Raw genomic sequence first — 15288 nt, forward strand, 5'->3', positions numbered from 1 at the left:
GCAAGTATTACTTCTCCTCTGACTACACAACCTCTAACACCAACTCTACGTGCTATTGGTCGAGTGTTGCCACACACAACTGGCACTGTCTCCCACCCACACACTGTGCCCACACTACGTGCAGTCACATTTCTGGTGTGTGGGTGGGGTTAAGTCAGCGGAACTAGCATTTACTGTAACAAGATGACATACTGGGAGGAGTAAGCAACACTACTGAGAACTGGAAACACGTTTTCTCAACAAGATTAATAAGGGTTACAGGGCCCAAACTCAGTTGATGCTCTGCCCAAATGACGCAAGAAACACACTTGTTTAGGTACAATAGTTCAGTACATGATGATTTCAGCTTTTTTGGAATTGTCAGGTGGAACATCTGTTGAGATCATTACAGAACAAGTGCTGAAAGCCTTGGGTCTGACATCCAAGCTGCACAGTTTTGCTTCAGCTAAACTGATGAATGCAATAAGACTTTAATCCTTTGTAGTGGCACACATCTTTCATTTATTGCAAAAGATGTGAGGTGACTTGGAGAATCTGATCTAAGGCCTTGCAAACATTAAAGGAAAAGTTAAGTAATGATTAAACAAAACACTGCAAAAACTCAGTCTACACATTCAGCTAGTCCAGTGAGTGCTTATATCCTAAAGGTCTGATCCACACGTGTCCTACATGGCTCATATGTATGTGTAGTTTGTGTTTACATTTGCATTCAATGCAGCAACATTAATTGCCACTAACACATTACATCACGGGCTGTCTTTTCCTCAAGGCAAAACCTGTGAGTGGATTCTTAGTGGTGAACAGACATAACTTGAACAATACTGTGGAAAGCCTGCCGATTGGTTTCCCAATTTAGATTGTGTGTACAGTCTGCACACACATACACACACGTCAGCATAGGTCCAGATTTGGGTACAGGACAGCACATGGCCCAAAGCCAGGGTACACCGAGCTGAGTCATATGCACAGCTCATTGCAGGGGACAGCTGCTAGAAAGACTAGACACATACAAACATGTTCCCCTGCCAACAGCACCCAAACACCCCTACATACAGTATACTCCCATATCCACTTGCATACTTGCAGGTAGGGACACGTTCTCTCACTATGCAGCATGTGGTCAACTGAGGCTATCAGTGATCGCTCCATACTCCAGTGAATGTCTTCAATGGCCAGCTATTGCACTCGAGGCCAAAAATGAGAAACAGATTTTATGGTGCCTTGTAATGTAAATTGTACTCCCATCCATGAGCTCTTCAAAAGGCTGCAGAGCTTTCTTGGTTCACAGGGTGAGGTGTGGCACCGATGTGCACCCACGCACACGTGCTGCGTTTTTTTCTAAGAGGGTTTGGACGGATGTTTAGTGTGTGCCCTATAATAAAGTAGGCGTAAGTCTCTGATTTGTCTTATTTTTTATGAATGAGAGCGGGAAGCATCCAGTCTCAGCGGGATACAGAATCAGCCAGCCTCTCTGACAAATTGCAAATCACAGTGCCAGTTTGTGCTGCGTGACTCATCTCTGATCATGACAGGAGAATGCGCAGATAAAAGAGTTCCCTGTGAAGAGATTGCAAATTGCTGCTGTTGTTCTCTACGTGGATGACAAACTGCAGCACAGTGGATTATTGTTAATACATAAACATTCCTAGAGCACACAGAAGATTTTTGTGCAAAATCTGTGGTTTAAATCGAGAAAATGCTTTCAGCAAAAGTCAGTTGAGTAGCTTTGAAAATCATGGTATTTTATAGGTACTGTGTTTATACTGTACAGTTTAAGGTGCTGCATACATGTGCCTGAAATATCTCTGTGATATAAAAAAATGTAGATGTTTCCTGTGCTTTGAAGTGGGTGTGATGTACTCTACAGTGACATGTAAGCCTTGAAGACAAAAAAGGGAAGTGAGTTTGCTTGGAAGCTGCAGGAAGTTCTCAGTCGTCACAGAGTCTGGGGTCACCAGAGGATATGGGCCTGGGGAGCAGAAAGACAGGCGACTGTTCATAGGATGTTTAAAAGATTTGCAGTGACTTATTGGACAATTCAAAATTCAACATGAGCGACACTGCATCGGTGGAGCGTCGGGGAGTCTACAGCTGCCGTTCTGGGTGCTGTGGTCCACATTTGTCACAGCAGGATGTGATTAAAGCACAGCAGCAATGAGCAAAGCTCATGGACACTGCGAAGCTGGTGCCCTTGTCCTGCCTACTTCTCACTTTGACAGCAGCACATAAAACAAAAATAGCCCATGTATGCTCCTCTATGATCACTTGACCACAATATTTTCTGAGACTCTGATTACCATGATAAATGCTCATTATAGAAAGCACAGCAGACTATCCAAGAAGTCCTTCTGCATTTTATGCACCCAGTTGTTGGAACAGTCTGGGCAGTGTCTTTGGCTCTGTAACCCTACTCTGTGCTTTTTCACATGTGACCCTTCACTCTGCAGATAGAGGGGACAGATATTTGTTGCTTCAGACTCTGTTTGTCCCAGTGTCAGTTGAGGGAAGCGAGGAGAAGAGGCTGGTTTTGCCTTTTGAGTGGGTGTCTCCCGAATGCACGTGATCACGTTTGTTGAGAGAGGGTTCGTGACTCACTGGCTCCAGGCTCAGTATCCTTGTCTGGACTCCTATCCCAGCCTCTCAGGCAGTCAAACAGGGGTTCTGTGAGTCATGCCTTTACCATTATTGTGTTTAAAAAAAAAAACAACAACAACAAAAAAAGCAGAATGAACATACTCTTCATGTCAACTTCATCTCCAATCATAGTGACTTTTATTACAATGATTTACTTACTCAGGAGATTTAAAATTGTTTTTTTTTATTTGATGACTTTTCTCTTACATGTAATCAGAAAAATAAATTTGGGTGCAGGAAAATAAATATGTACATTTGCTAAATAGAATTTTAACCTACTTGTACTTTACTTCAGCCTTAAAGCTTCTTCATACTTCATCTCCTGTACATTTCACAGGGATATAGTGCACTTTTTTTTTTACCACACTTGCCTATACTTTATCCTCACTGCTATAGTTACTTCTCAAATTAAAAATGTTGCCTACAAAACATATGATCAGGTATAGGTTAAAGATTGAAGATTGCAAGGACAATTCTGCATAATTAGTACTTTTACTTTGTACATGTACAATGAGCTCTCACTGACATGCCTCAAGTCAAGCATCATCATTCAGATGATATAATAAGGACGAATGCCTGAAGAATGACCAAAACTAGCCCTGTGTTGACTTTTCACCCAGCTGCTGAAATGAAACCGATCCGCGTGTCCACGTGCTTGAGTCATTTCCATGTCATTTGCATATGTAAACCTGCCTCGCCTATCGCTCCGCAGCTGCACGGCCAGAAGAAGCCGATTTGTCAGTCTGAAGCGTTTGAGGAACGAATGGGAGAGCCGGGCCCCGCTGATCCCGCCCTCCCAGACACGTTGCCTTGGGAGAAGCAACACGGGCCGATCACTGGCTGTAACTGCCTCCACATTCACATACCGCACGTCCAGCATATCAGCTGCGCTCTGCCCGACGGTTCTGCTGGATTTACCGCTGAAACAAAGGAAGAGTAGGTCCAGCCGCTCCACCCGGGGAAGGTACGTATCCCCACCGATCCAGATCTCACCGTAATTGATCGTCGGACCATCTCTATAAACTGATTATGTCTGTGGGTGTGTGCGCGCAGAGGGGGAGACCTAAGGTGATTTTATTTCTAAAATCATCCAGAGGAATTAAGACAAGCGATGGTCGCAAATAGGCACCTACACGTGTTTAAAGATGAATCATATGACAGTTAGGGCTTGATACTGATAATTACAGCTGCCTGCGTTTCTGCTTTTATCTAATCTTAACACTGCATGTTGTCAAATCTACTATGACTGACGATCTATTGTGTCTGTTACCCAACTGATAAACCTGTGTTTAGGCGGAGAGCTCCGATAATAGGACTTTATGTTTTTTTTGTTCTCCCTTTTAACCTAAAGTAATAATACCGTCGGATGATGTGAGTTATTCTCATATAGGGTCATTAATGTTTTTCACCGATTTCATAAACGAGCGAGCATGTCGGTGGGAATCGGTTCAGGAGCCCCACCTACACAGGTGGATGGAGACTTGGAGATCATGTCTGGTGGTTAGTGCTTTTCGGTGTTTCATATAAAAGCATATATGTAATCAGAGGCTGTTATCAGTACGACAGTAGTTATTTGTAACTCTATCAGAAAGACTGTAGGCCTGCGCGTCGTATTTAAAGGCCCAGGACAAGTGGAAATTTTGGGACAAGTTTATGTATGTGTATATTTTATCACAGAGTCAAATCAGTGATAACGAGTTATGGCATTTACTTTATGCCTTATCTTTTTAAGAACTATTCAATATATGTAACGTCATTTTATTTTGAAGGGGAAACGTATTGCTTTGTCTTCTTCAGTAACTGAGAAGCTCTTTTAATGCTTTATAATATAAAAAGGCTTTTTGGCTTATCAAACTTACCTCTGTGTTACTGTAATTTTTGGATAATAGTATGGAGTTGGATATTACAGCACTAGAAAGTATATATCAGTTGCCTGTAACTTGATACAGCATCCAAGCTCAGAATGTATTGATTTACTTAGCATTTTCTCACAGCTGTGGCCCCTGGCCATCTCTCTTTATATGTAATTTTATTTTCACTAAAACTGGTCAGCAGTGGTCTCTGTTCCAGATGAGCCATGCTATAACCTTCAACCAAAAACATCAATTTCTTTGTGTGTGTGTGTGTGTGTGTGTGTGTTTGCGTAATGTTAGAGCTTCTAAAATTAGCAAATCTCTGCTCCACCCTCTACTGCAACAATAAAATCAGAAGGTGGTCGACCTGAGACAAAGAGCAAGGGAGCAATTAACTCTATCACGCTCACATTTTACAGGAAACAAGAGACATGCCAGGCGTTAACCATTCAAGCACCAAAAATAACCTCTGTCATAAAAATGCAGTTCTCACTTCCTTCGTCTAGTAATCACTGAGGAAACATGTTGGAGAAATGGGTAGGATCACACAGGCAGTTAAAGCATCTGTAAAGAGCATATGCTTAGAGAAGATTCTATTCACAAAGGCAGTTTTCATATTGCGAACAAACAGAGCCAGTCTCTCTTGTTGCAAAATCTTTGTCTTTTAACCCCCAAAAGAGTCGCTTGCATTGATGGGAGGTCTACAGTCTGAGGCGCTGGTCGTCATGGTGCCAGACCCCTGCCCCATATGAATAAACAAAACTGGCAGGGTTTATGAATGAGCGTGGTGGTAGCAGCTGGCAGGCCAGCTGAAGGGCGATTTAAAAACAAATGCTGGGGTGACTGTAAAATAAAGACATTTGTTTTACAGTGGGACGTCATGATGTGGAGATGGAGATTGACAGTGACAGTGATTTGAGTTCTTGAGTGTTTGAGGGCCCTTGTTGACACTGCAGTGCGTGGTGTTCGCTTTTGATGGAGGCTAGTTCGTGTTTACTGGCTCAGGTGTTGCATCTGCAAAACAAACAGGTCATTGTGGTCTCAACAACTGTGATCTCATGGCCACCATCTGCTCAGGGTCCTCTGCTGCCTCTTTGCTCTCATTCATTTCTGCTCTGTTTGATGTGTTTCTGGAGGTTTTTTTATTATTATTATTCAGACAAACCTGCTGAATTTACTCAATGGGATATTTATTTTAGTTGCATCTGAATAAAGTCTCTAGTCTTCATCAATGTGCCCATCTGCTGCTTTTTAGTCTTTTCTGTACTGTTGCGTTATAATAACAGTGCCCTTTTCTCTTCCAGGTCAGTGATGGTCAGTGCTAGTTAGAGCCTGCGGCCGAGGATGTCTGCTACCGATTCGGACAACTCCATTGACTGGCTGGCTAGTGACAATGAGGACAATGAGAGCGAACAAGAGCCTGACTGTACCAGAAATCACAGCCAGGCAGAGGCTCCTCCATCCCCCACTACCCCTCCACACCTGGGTCCATCTGACAGCAGCTTCCGCCGGAACTGCGAGGTGAAGGAAGGCAGCAGTAACTGGAGTGAGGTCAGGGAGGCTGCCAGTCGGGGATCTCCCCTCAGCTTCACAGAGACATGGGGCAGCGCCATTGGACTGTGTAAAACACAACAAGGAGAAAAAACAAATGACAAAAACACTCAGCAAGCACTGAAGAGACCTCACAGTCCCACACAGCAGGATTGCTTCGAACGGCAACTAATTTCCAACATGTCAGAGAAAGACCAACTTTTCAGCAGTAAGGTGAGCAGCTCTGTGATTCATACCTGTTTCTCACAGGATGTGCATTTTGGAGGTCAGCAAAAGTAGAGCGTGCCCTATCACCTACATCAGCTGCTGGTATTGCAGAGTGCTTCTCTTATGATATTTCCAGTAAAGCCAACCCTTCCCTGTATCTCTATAGACTTAGTCATGCTTTTCCTAAGAACTAAAGTCATTCTGCCGCTCAGCAAATAAACAGTGGGGTACTTTAGATGTTATCTAAATCGGCCTGAGCAGCTTTTATATTAAAATAACTAACAGGCAGTTTGATTTCAACATTTCAGAAATGTTTTTGCAAACCTTTGAAATATCACCAGCGAGCTAATCTGTTGTCCTTTTCAGTGCAAGGAGCTGCAATGCTACATTCATCCACTGTCATCAATCTTGAACGGCCTTCGTTCAGGGAGATACAGAGAACGTAAGTCACTTCGTAGCTTTTCTGTTTTTTTTTTTTTTTCCTTTATATTCACGCTGTTTAACACAACCTTTTCTTAAATGAGCCAATATTTCTTTGTCTCTCCAAGCTCCTGTCTTTCTTTAAGAAAATCAATAGACTGGAGAGACAATGTACTATTCAATATGGAATACGTATGTCTGAGATTTAAGAACAGGATGTCTGAAACATGTAACGTGTAGGATTATCAAGTAACCACAAGTATTTCCTGTGTGTGTCTGCCAGCCGTTTATAATGGAACGATGTCACACTTCACAATTCTGTGTAAAACTGACTGCTCAGCAGAGGCAAGTGAGAGCGTAGTGTCTCCGGTAAAGCAGCTGCTGTCTTTGAGCCATCAGATAGGTCTCAGGAAGATTGCACCAAGTACAGACAGGCTGTGAGGCTGTTTAGTTTGGGAACTTTGTCAAACCCAAACCTTGTGTGACCCAACACTTCCTGCCCACAGAAGCAGGGAGTCTGTTCCCTCACACACATTTCACACAACCCATCTGGTCCCCAGATTCAGCCCTGCTGTCAACGCAGTTCATGCAGCTCAAGATGCAACTGTCTTGTTTTCTAGGACTCAGCAGTTTCCAGGAGAGTGTGGCAATGGACAGGATTCAGAGGATCATGGGTGTCCTGCAGAACCCCTGCATGGGGTAAGTGTCCTTAGCTTGACCCACAAACTGTTCTACATGTAACAGTTGCCTCAGTCATATCATAACATTCATATTTTCATAGCTGCATTTTGAGACATATGGGTACTTTCACTGAAGGAGGAGAGTTCCACTCAGATCAGAATCACAACTACAATACATAAAACCCCTACATACAATTACAACTTCTAGGAAAGACAATTGCTGTCTGTGGGTCAAAGTGCTCTCCAGCATGTCTGTAACACATGGTTCACAGCAGGCGGCCCTGCAAGGAGCTACTACCCCCACACATTCAGGATAAATCTACTGCAGAGATGGCAGAGTCTCACTATAGCTGAGCATCTTGTTAAAAATGTATCAGGCTTCACTGTAGGAGCAGCATTCTTGTCTGCTTTATTAGCTCTCCAATGGCCAGACAGAATAACGGAGTAAGATATCATCCCTTTAGAGGAGAAAATTTAATCCCTGCATTGTGATGAAATTGATTAAATAATAAAAGGTTTTGCATGTTAAAATCACACACGGCTACCATCATCAGCCATTTAAGCATCTTATTTTGTATAATTACGCACTTATTTCAGTTTTCAACTAATTATGTTCTATACTGATTAATCTCCCAATATAATTTTTCAGAGACCATTGTGAGACAATCAAAGCAGTTGGCAAACAAGTTCATTTCTTGATTAACCAAATAATAAAAACAATATTTTAACATTAAATTGAACAGTTTATAGACAATCACACATTATAGATCAGTCTATAAGTGCAGCTTCATGTACCATTTAATCTGAATTTAAAGCAGCATTTCTGATAACTGGATGGGGGAAAAGTGTGTTCTGCTTGGTAGCGAGGCTTTGCATCAGGTATACTAGTATAAAGTATTGCTGAGTTTGGCACGGTCTAATTGCAGGCCTCATCCACCAGCTGTTGCCTTCATATGGGAGACAAAGAGTGGGTGTGGCAGCCTCCTTGCAGACAGCCAAGCAGAGGCTGGAAGGTGGACTAAACCCCTCCTTCCCTCCCTGTGTCGCCAGCTGGCAGAGCCTCTAGAAACACAATGGCAGATAGGATCAAAGTGACTTTTTTAGCAGTCACTGTTGCAGATAATCTTTCACATGAATTTAACATGATCTGAATGGAGTATAGCAGAAAGGTCCTGATCATATGACATGGGCTAATCCTCACCCACCATCTGGTTTTGACGGATGAGAGTTAATGGGGCGCTGCTATATGCCCACCTCTGACGAGAACCGCGTCACCGCGACTGGTTTATTTTCGCAGTGACGCTCTTGGAGAGAGTTGTGGCTTTTGTGTTTATATTTAGGCGAGGTGAGGCAAGCAGAACTATTACATACCAGGCCACGTGTGAGCTTAAAACATGTGAGAATTGTATTAAGTGCTATTTTCTACCCCCACATAGGTTACGTGCTTTGCTAGATGAGAGTAAATGTTCACTTGCTGCTCAAGATTGCATGTTTCCTGTGTGAACCTGATGGAGAGATAAGATTTCAGAAAAGGAGTTGACAAGAATTTTTTTTTTTTTTTTTTTTAGGTTAGTCAGATTCATGTGTGATACCTTGAGTAAACATTTCTCACTTTCTGTTTCTTTTTTCCTACCTCCTCTTCTTCCTTCCTTTTTAAGGGAGAAATATATTAATATCATTCTTAAAATGGAGGAAATGCTGAAGAGCTGGTTCCCTAATGTAAAACTCCAAGTCTCCCAGACAGAGGAAGCTGTTCCCACCAAGAAACCGAAGGTAAAGTTATATAAAAAAAAAAACTGTTGCGTAAGAGCTCTTAAAAAAAGCCTTCGTGCCAAGAAAATATGGCGACGACAGTGGATAGAGGACTGAAATATGTTATTATTTAAGCACAGGTCTTGGACAGGGAAGAGAGGGTTAAAAGCTATTTTTTACAGAGGTATTACTGCAGTCTCAGGTTCAGTGAGTACAATGTCAGAGGAGAAAAGGTAATTTTGGAGGAGTGTCCCTCAGGGGATATGAAAGGTCAGTATACTCTGAAAAATTCTTGAGGATTTATTTCAGTAGCTAATCCTAACACACCCTCCAATAAACAAGAATTTAATGTACCATTCTTTTCAGTCACCACAAAGAGGCTATTCTATAGTTAGTAGCTAGTTATACTGTTAGTTTAAACAGCAAGTAACTTTAAAGCTGCTATAATGGGTGTTTTTATATTAGCTGCCTTTGTTTCTGACCAATAAACCCCTAAATATATAAAATTGAATCACGTTTCCTTCTTTCCCAACAGCTATCTCCAGGCACCACCACAGCAGCTGTGAGCCCCGTCACCATCAGTGATCCTCCAGTTGGCACCAAAGCACTGAGAGTCACCGACCTCACTCCTCCTGGAGCCTATTCTGCCAACAACCTGAAGTGGCTGCACACCTCACCCATCTGCTCCCCTACAGCAGAGCAGGCCCAGGCTGGCCCCAGGCACCTGCTGTCACCCAGAGACAGAGACCTAACGCAGGACAATGCTGTGTCCTCCAGCACAGACAGCCGCGCTAAGACAGACTCGGTGCCCAGAGGTCCTCCGCCGGGCAAAATCAACGCGCCCTGTCTTGAGCGGCTCCTTAAGTCAACAGAAAGCATCATCACCCGCAAGGGGACGGGGGGTTTGATGGACAACAGCTGGTCTTAGTCCACACCGAGGGCTGGGTGTCCAGCTGTAAGCACTACACAGCACAGCCACGCCTTGCCCACCCTGCCAGGAGCCAGTCAGCTTGCTTAGCCCATTCCAGCCTTCAAAAGGGACGTCACCGATTCCTCTGTAATGTGGGAAGAGTGCCGACGAACATGATGTACTCTCTGTATGGGAATGTGCCCTCTCTGACATGAAAAGTGTCTGCTTTAGTTCCCTTTTGTTGACTTTTTTTTTTTTTTTTTTTTTAATGGTTTGTGGTCTGGTGTGAGAGTGGGAAGGATAGATTTCACATGCTGAGATCACCAGAGCTAGTGATTTCACAAATGAATTGTTCCCACTGGCTTGTAGATGCAATAATCCAGTTTTGAGTATCTGTGAAACGCCATTATGCCTGAAAGGGAAACACTTACAGGAGTAGTAGTAGTAGTAGTTTGTGCTGGAAGGGAGCATTTCATGTCAGTGGTCTCATATTATTGTGCTGAAAACATGAGTGAAATGTGATGTTATCCCCCTACCCCCATGACTCCACTCTTAAGTTTATTGATGTGACTGTTACTCATTTGTATACTTTATAAATAAGTCTTTTGGTACAACTGTTCTACCTCAGTGGGCACCATGTCATGGTTAGTGAGTAGGAATGTGAATGCAAAGCTCAAAGTCTGGACACCCTACCAGACCTGCAAAGAGCCAAATGACCTCCGACAACGAGGTGTGCAGTACGAGTCGTCCTGCTTCTACAAACAGAGGATGTTCTCTCCATGGGGATGCTCTTGTGGCCTGACTGGTGCCATTGTAAAGAATGTCAACTGCAGATTTGTTTTTTTTGAGTCTCCCAGTAGAAGGCAGTGCCTGTAACATCAAGCTGTGCCTGTAAGCCAGTTTATTAAAGAGAGAGAACCGTTAAGAATACTTGCTCCAATGTGAGATGTACAAATCAGGAATTCTCACTCTTCTGCCATTTTCCTGTATCAAGTAAATTATTCAAATCTTGCCATCTACTATCTGTGGTGGAGTAGAACACTTCTTTTATTTTGCCACAGAACTGGACAGTATGCTAGACCAGCAGAGAGGGACATGATATTTCTTTGTGTATTTCTCTGTGTAAATCCTACAGAAAGGTTGTCAATTTACCCTGAAAAGTGGCCTTTATAGTGTGAAATTTTATACTTTCAAAATAAATGTGGTTATATTTGTTTGATGCAAAATGGCTACAGATGGTTTTTATTGTGAATTTTCTTAATAGAGGCTGATTACCTTAAATTACCTTCAGTGCAGAGAATCCATAATTGTAAAAAGCTTGATTTTCAAAGCCTTATTTTCTTTTAAATATACACCCAAAGAACCTTTAATATTAGGAACATTCTTCACAATAAATTCATCACCATTATCAATCTCTTCCAATGTTTCCTGCAACTCGAACGTTATTTATTTATTTTTATTTTTTTGAGTAAAATGTTCAGTAATCATTCAATACTTCTTTGCAGTTACGAGGGAAAAACCAACTGTCAGCAAAAGGAATCTATGAAATCCTCCCTTGTAAGTGTCAGCAGAGATCCAAGCTAGCAAATTAAGCATCAAAGAAGTCCAAAGAAAGGGTGCTATCTGATTGGTATCACAGTTAGCCCAATTATAGTGTGTTGACTGGGAAGACTCAAACAGAGTTTACTTCCGGAAGGATTAAATACATTTATTGTTTGAAAGTCTGGATGTGATTTTCAGCACTTTCTTTCTGTTTTAAGTGAAATGTTCTGCTTTTACCAGAGTGCAATGATTGATGTCAGATCAGTATCACTTCACATTTCTCAGGAAGTGTTGCCACTATGGGGAGGGACGGTTTTTATTTCCCCCCATAGTTGTACTGAACTGCTGTCACATGCCTCTAGATAAACCAAGTGTGAAGTGACCCACCTGCACGATACAGTCAGTGGCGGCTCATGAACTTATGAATATAGAGGAAATGATAGATATGAGGAACATTTTTATTTTGGAACTGTTGCTGGAAACCACTGATCTTTATGTAAAATATTTGGCAAAGTGAATTTTGCAGTGTTGCAGTGTTATATAAAATTCATAGTATCAATTAAGTCCAATTTGCTAAACTTCTATGCATTTCAGGCAGCATTTTTTTTTTTTACTTCTACTGCCTGGAGTCATACGCTGAGCTTGGCTATAACAAAACATAACTACACTGGTAACTGACATACAGGATTGTTGCTTAATTATGCAAATCTAAAATTAAATACTGCCATCTATAGGTGAAAAGGTTTGTTCTGCTCTACAAGCAGAATGAGAGTGCAGAAATACATTATGCATTGTCATAGTGCATAAGCAGTTAAAAGTTTGACAAAAACCAATATGGCACCTCATCTATGGTTTCAGTTTCAGTCAGCCCATGCCAGACTCTCTTCTGACAGCACCTATGTCCAAAGTCAGCTTGTTTTGATATAAGAACCTGGCAAATTCACAGAGAGCAAAAACATATGTTCGTTAGTGGCCTGGAAACCAATCTGTCTGGAAGTTAAGGAGATTGAAAGGGCTTTACCACTTATTTTGACTTGTCATTCTATGAATTACGAAGAATAGTCACGTGTCAGTTTTCAAAAGGAGTGATTGGCAGGCAGTAGAGGGCTTGATGACCCAGACTACATTGTTTCAGTGTTGCCGCCCCAGATTCCATCTCCCAGGGCAAGGCTAATGGTCTGGACTCATGTGCACAAATGACCTGACAGCATCCATCTCCAAAGACAGCTGGCACAGATCTGAAAAGGGAAGTAATTATGAATGATAGGAAGAGCTGCATCAACAAAAAGGCACCTTTCTCATAGAGCTCTCTAAAGGAGCTGGACTAAATCACATTGTGCTGTGATAAGGCTGCCAGTTGTGAACGTGTAATGTGCTGGGAACCTGCACAGAAAACAAAAGTGCAAGGAAGGGATGCTGATTTAGATATTTTAAATGGGTGTATTTCAAAACAGAAATGTGAAGCAGTAAAGTCCTATAAAGACATGCTCAAATATTTTGGAAGATACTTCTCATGTAAAAAATACCAAAAGAAGGGTTGTTCTACATTATTGGCAGCTAGGGAACCTAAATAGATAAGAGCCAGAATATCCCATAAGTGCTAATAAATGAAATCCACATTTATTCAATTATGCATTTAACCATGTAAGCGCCACCAGAATTACCAGGTAATATCATAGCGTAATATTATTATGGCCAAGAAATCCACTGCTTTCAATTTTAAAGGTTCATAGAGGTTATACTATATAAAACGTATTGCTATCGGAGTGTTTTTGCCCAGACTATGTGTAGAGAGAACTACAATGACTGATCATTACTGGAAGAGCAGAGATGGGAGCCTTTTGTTGAAAACATTCAAAGGCAAGTGGAAGAGAAAAAGGGGGGAGGGAGGAGGACAGGTCTATAGTTCCAGTTGCACAAAGCAGAAAGGAATAATAAATAGAGCTCCACTCTCTCCAGCACCGCTTTCATTGTAAATTGGCCTTGATTTGAGCTCAAGCTGAGTGTGAAATGACAAGGCGGTGTGATGTTGAATTAGTGCCAAGCTGCGGTGCAGTTATTTACCATATCTATACTCTATCTATGTAATTTATTTTTCAAGTCTTCCCAGACAAAAACATGCAGATGTGAAGTCAACTCCCAGCAGCTAACGATAAAAAGTCAGAAGTATAGTATGTCTCACTTCGTGCTATAAAAAGGTCTGATTACGTCAGTGCAGGTGGTGAATGAAGAGCAGATAATTACAGCATCTCTCCTGCAGTCCCTTTAAAATTCCTCAAGCTGCAAGACTCAATTTGCCACCACATCTTTCTGTAACAGATGCAGTTTGTGTTAATGGTCACCCTGGCTGTGGTCTTTAATCCTGCAATTTAAAAAGGCAGTCACAACCAAATGGTCATCACATATTACTGTATATGATTACATGCTGTGACTAGGACTGATTGTAATCTAGCATCTCAGACCCAGACAGAGATTAGCCACACCATTATTAACTGCCAGGTCATAGCTGATACTTGAATGAGCATTAAGGTCGACATCTTACATGGTCACTCAGTTCTTTGGAGCCAAAACCAAGGCCCATTGATTCACCTGGAAAATCAAAGCCATTACATGTTTTTGACCACAAAGCGCAGTCCATATAAAAAAAGAAAAGAAAGAAAGAAAAATGGAAAATGGTTTCTTTGATTGACCTGTCCAGGGTGTACCCCTGCCTTCCAACCAAAAGAGATCTGGGATAGGCTCCAGCAGATCCCTGTGACCCCGATTAAGGAATAAGCAGGTTTAGAAAATGGATGGATGGATGGTTTTCTTGATAATTTACCAGTTGTTAGAGCAGCAGGCAGGATTTGTGAGGGAGAACAGTACGTTTCAGAACATGCTGCAACTTTGTATGAGACTGTCGCACATTTCGATCTAATCCCTGCAAAGCAAGGAAAGGTCTCATTATGTTATTATGAAGTGTACAGCTGAGTCATTCACACCCTACAGAGTTAATGTTCTCATCTGTAAGAGGACTGAGCACCTTTAATTAAGAGACCTGTGATACCCAAAATATCCCCCACTCAATTATTAGGAGAGCAGGTTAGACAAATGGTGAAACAGCCACTGCACTCTGTAGCTGTTTCTTCACTGGGGAGTTTGCATAAATACTGGGGAGGTCTGACATGTCATTATCTCAGCTTTGGCTCATTATAGAAAAAAAGGCATTTATAAAATGCTACAAAAATGTACTGATTTGTTTTTTAAATTATTTATAGTATATTAATTCAAATAAATAAATGTTACATAAGGAAAGCTAGCCTTTCATTCCTCTGACACCGATGCCAGTGGCCTCTGCTATTCAGTATAGTACAATTGATTTTGCCATCTCCAATAGGTTATCCTATAAGAGAAAGAACAATGTTCAAAGAACACTGTCACCACTGTCTGTGTGGATCTTCCTGCAGCATTGATTTTGATACCAGGTTTTGGATTCAGACAACAAAACCAAACTCTGCATTAATATACTAGCATGCACAGGCAGCTGATATAGATGACAAGTGAAATGTGTGGCCATAATCAGAAGGTTCCTTCATATCTAAGTAGTTGTCAATGTGAGTACTGTAGGGATGATGAATGCTTTACAGGGCATGTTCAGCATAAAAATAAAGGGGGGTAATAAATTAAACATTTAAACATATAATCCAATTGATTAAATTATAGCTATTCAACCATATTTTGACGTAGATATTTGAAATAA

At 41.7% G+C, this 15288-nt stretch overlaps 1 protein-coding gene across 1 annotated transcript; it reads left to right on the plus strand.

The window, feature by feature from the left end:
* The first annotated feature begins 3443 nt into the window (after positions 1 to 3443).
* ciartb (circadian associated repressor of transcription b) lies at positions 3444 to 11233 on the plus strand. The gene is made up of 6 exons (XM_026311717.1): positions 3444 to 3598; positions 5792 to 6251; positions 6612 to 6687; positions 7286 to 7364; positions 9004 to 9118; positions 9633 to 11233. The coding sequence occupies exons 2-6, from the start codon at positions 5832 to 5834 to the stop codon at positions 10023 to 10025; spliced, it is 1083 nt and encodes a 360-aa protein (XP_026167502.1). The 5' UTR covers positions 3444 to 3598; positions 5792 to 5831; the 3' UTR covers positions 10026 to 11233.
* The last annotated feature ends 4055 nt before the right edge of the window (positions 11234 to 15288 follow it).

Source organism: Mastacembelus armatus, chromosome 6 (genome assembly GCF_900324485.2).
Source record: "Mastacembelus armatus chromosome 6, fMasArm1.2, whole genome shotgun sequence".
NCBI classification, from domain to species: Eukaryota; Metazoa; Chordata; class Actinopteri; order Synbranchiformes; family Mastacembelidae; genus Mastacembelus; species Mastacembelus armatus.

Excerpts from the sequence above, each read along its gene's own strand:
- ciartb (XM_026311717.1), top strand. The coding sequence starts at position 5,832 with ATGTCTGCTACCGATTCGGACAACTCCATTGACTGGCTGGCTAGTGAC. Across the intron at positions 7,365-9,003 it reads CTGCAGAACCCCTGCATGGG|GGAGAAATATATTAATATCA; the intron begins GTAAGTGTCCTT and ends TTCCTTTTTAAG. Across the intron at positions 9,119-9,632 it reads TTCCCACCAAGAAACCGAAG|CTATCTCCAGGCACCACCAC; the intron begins GTAAAGTTATAT and ends CTTTCCCAACAG.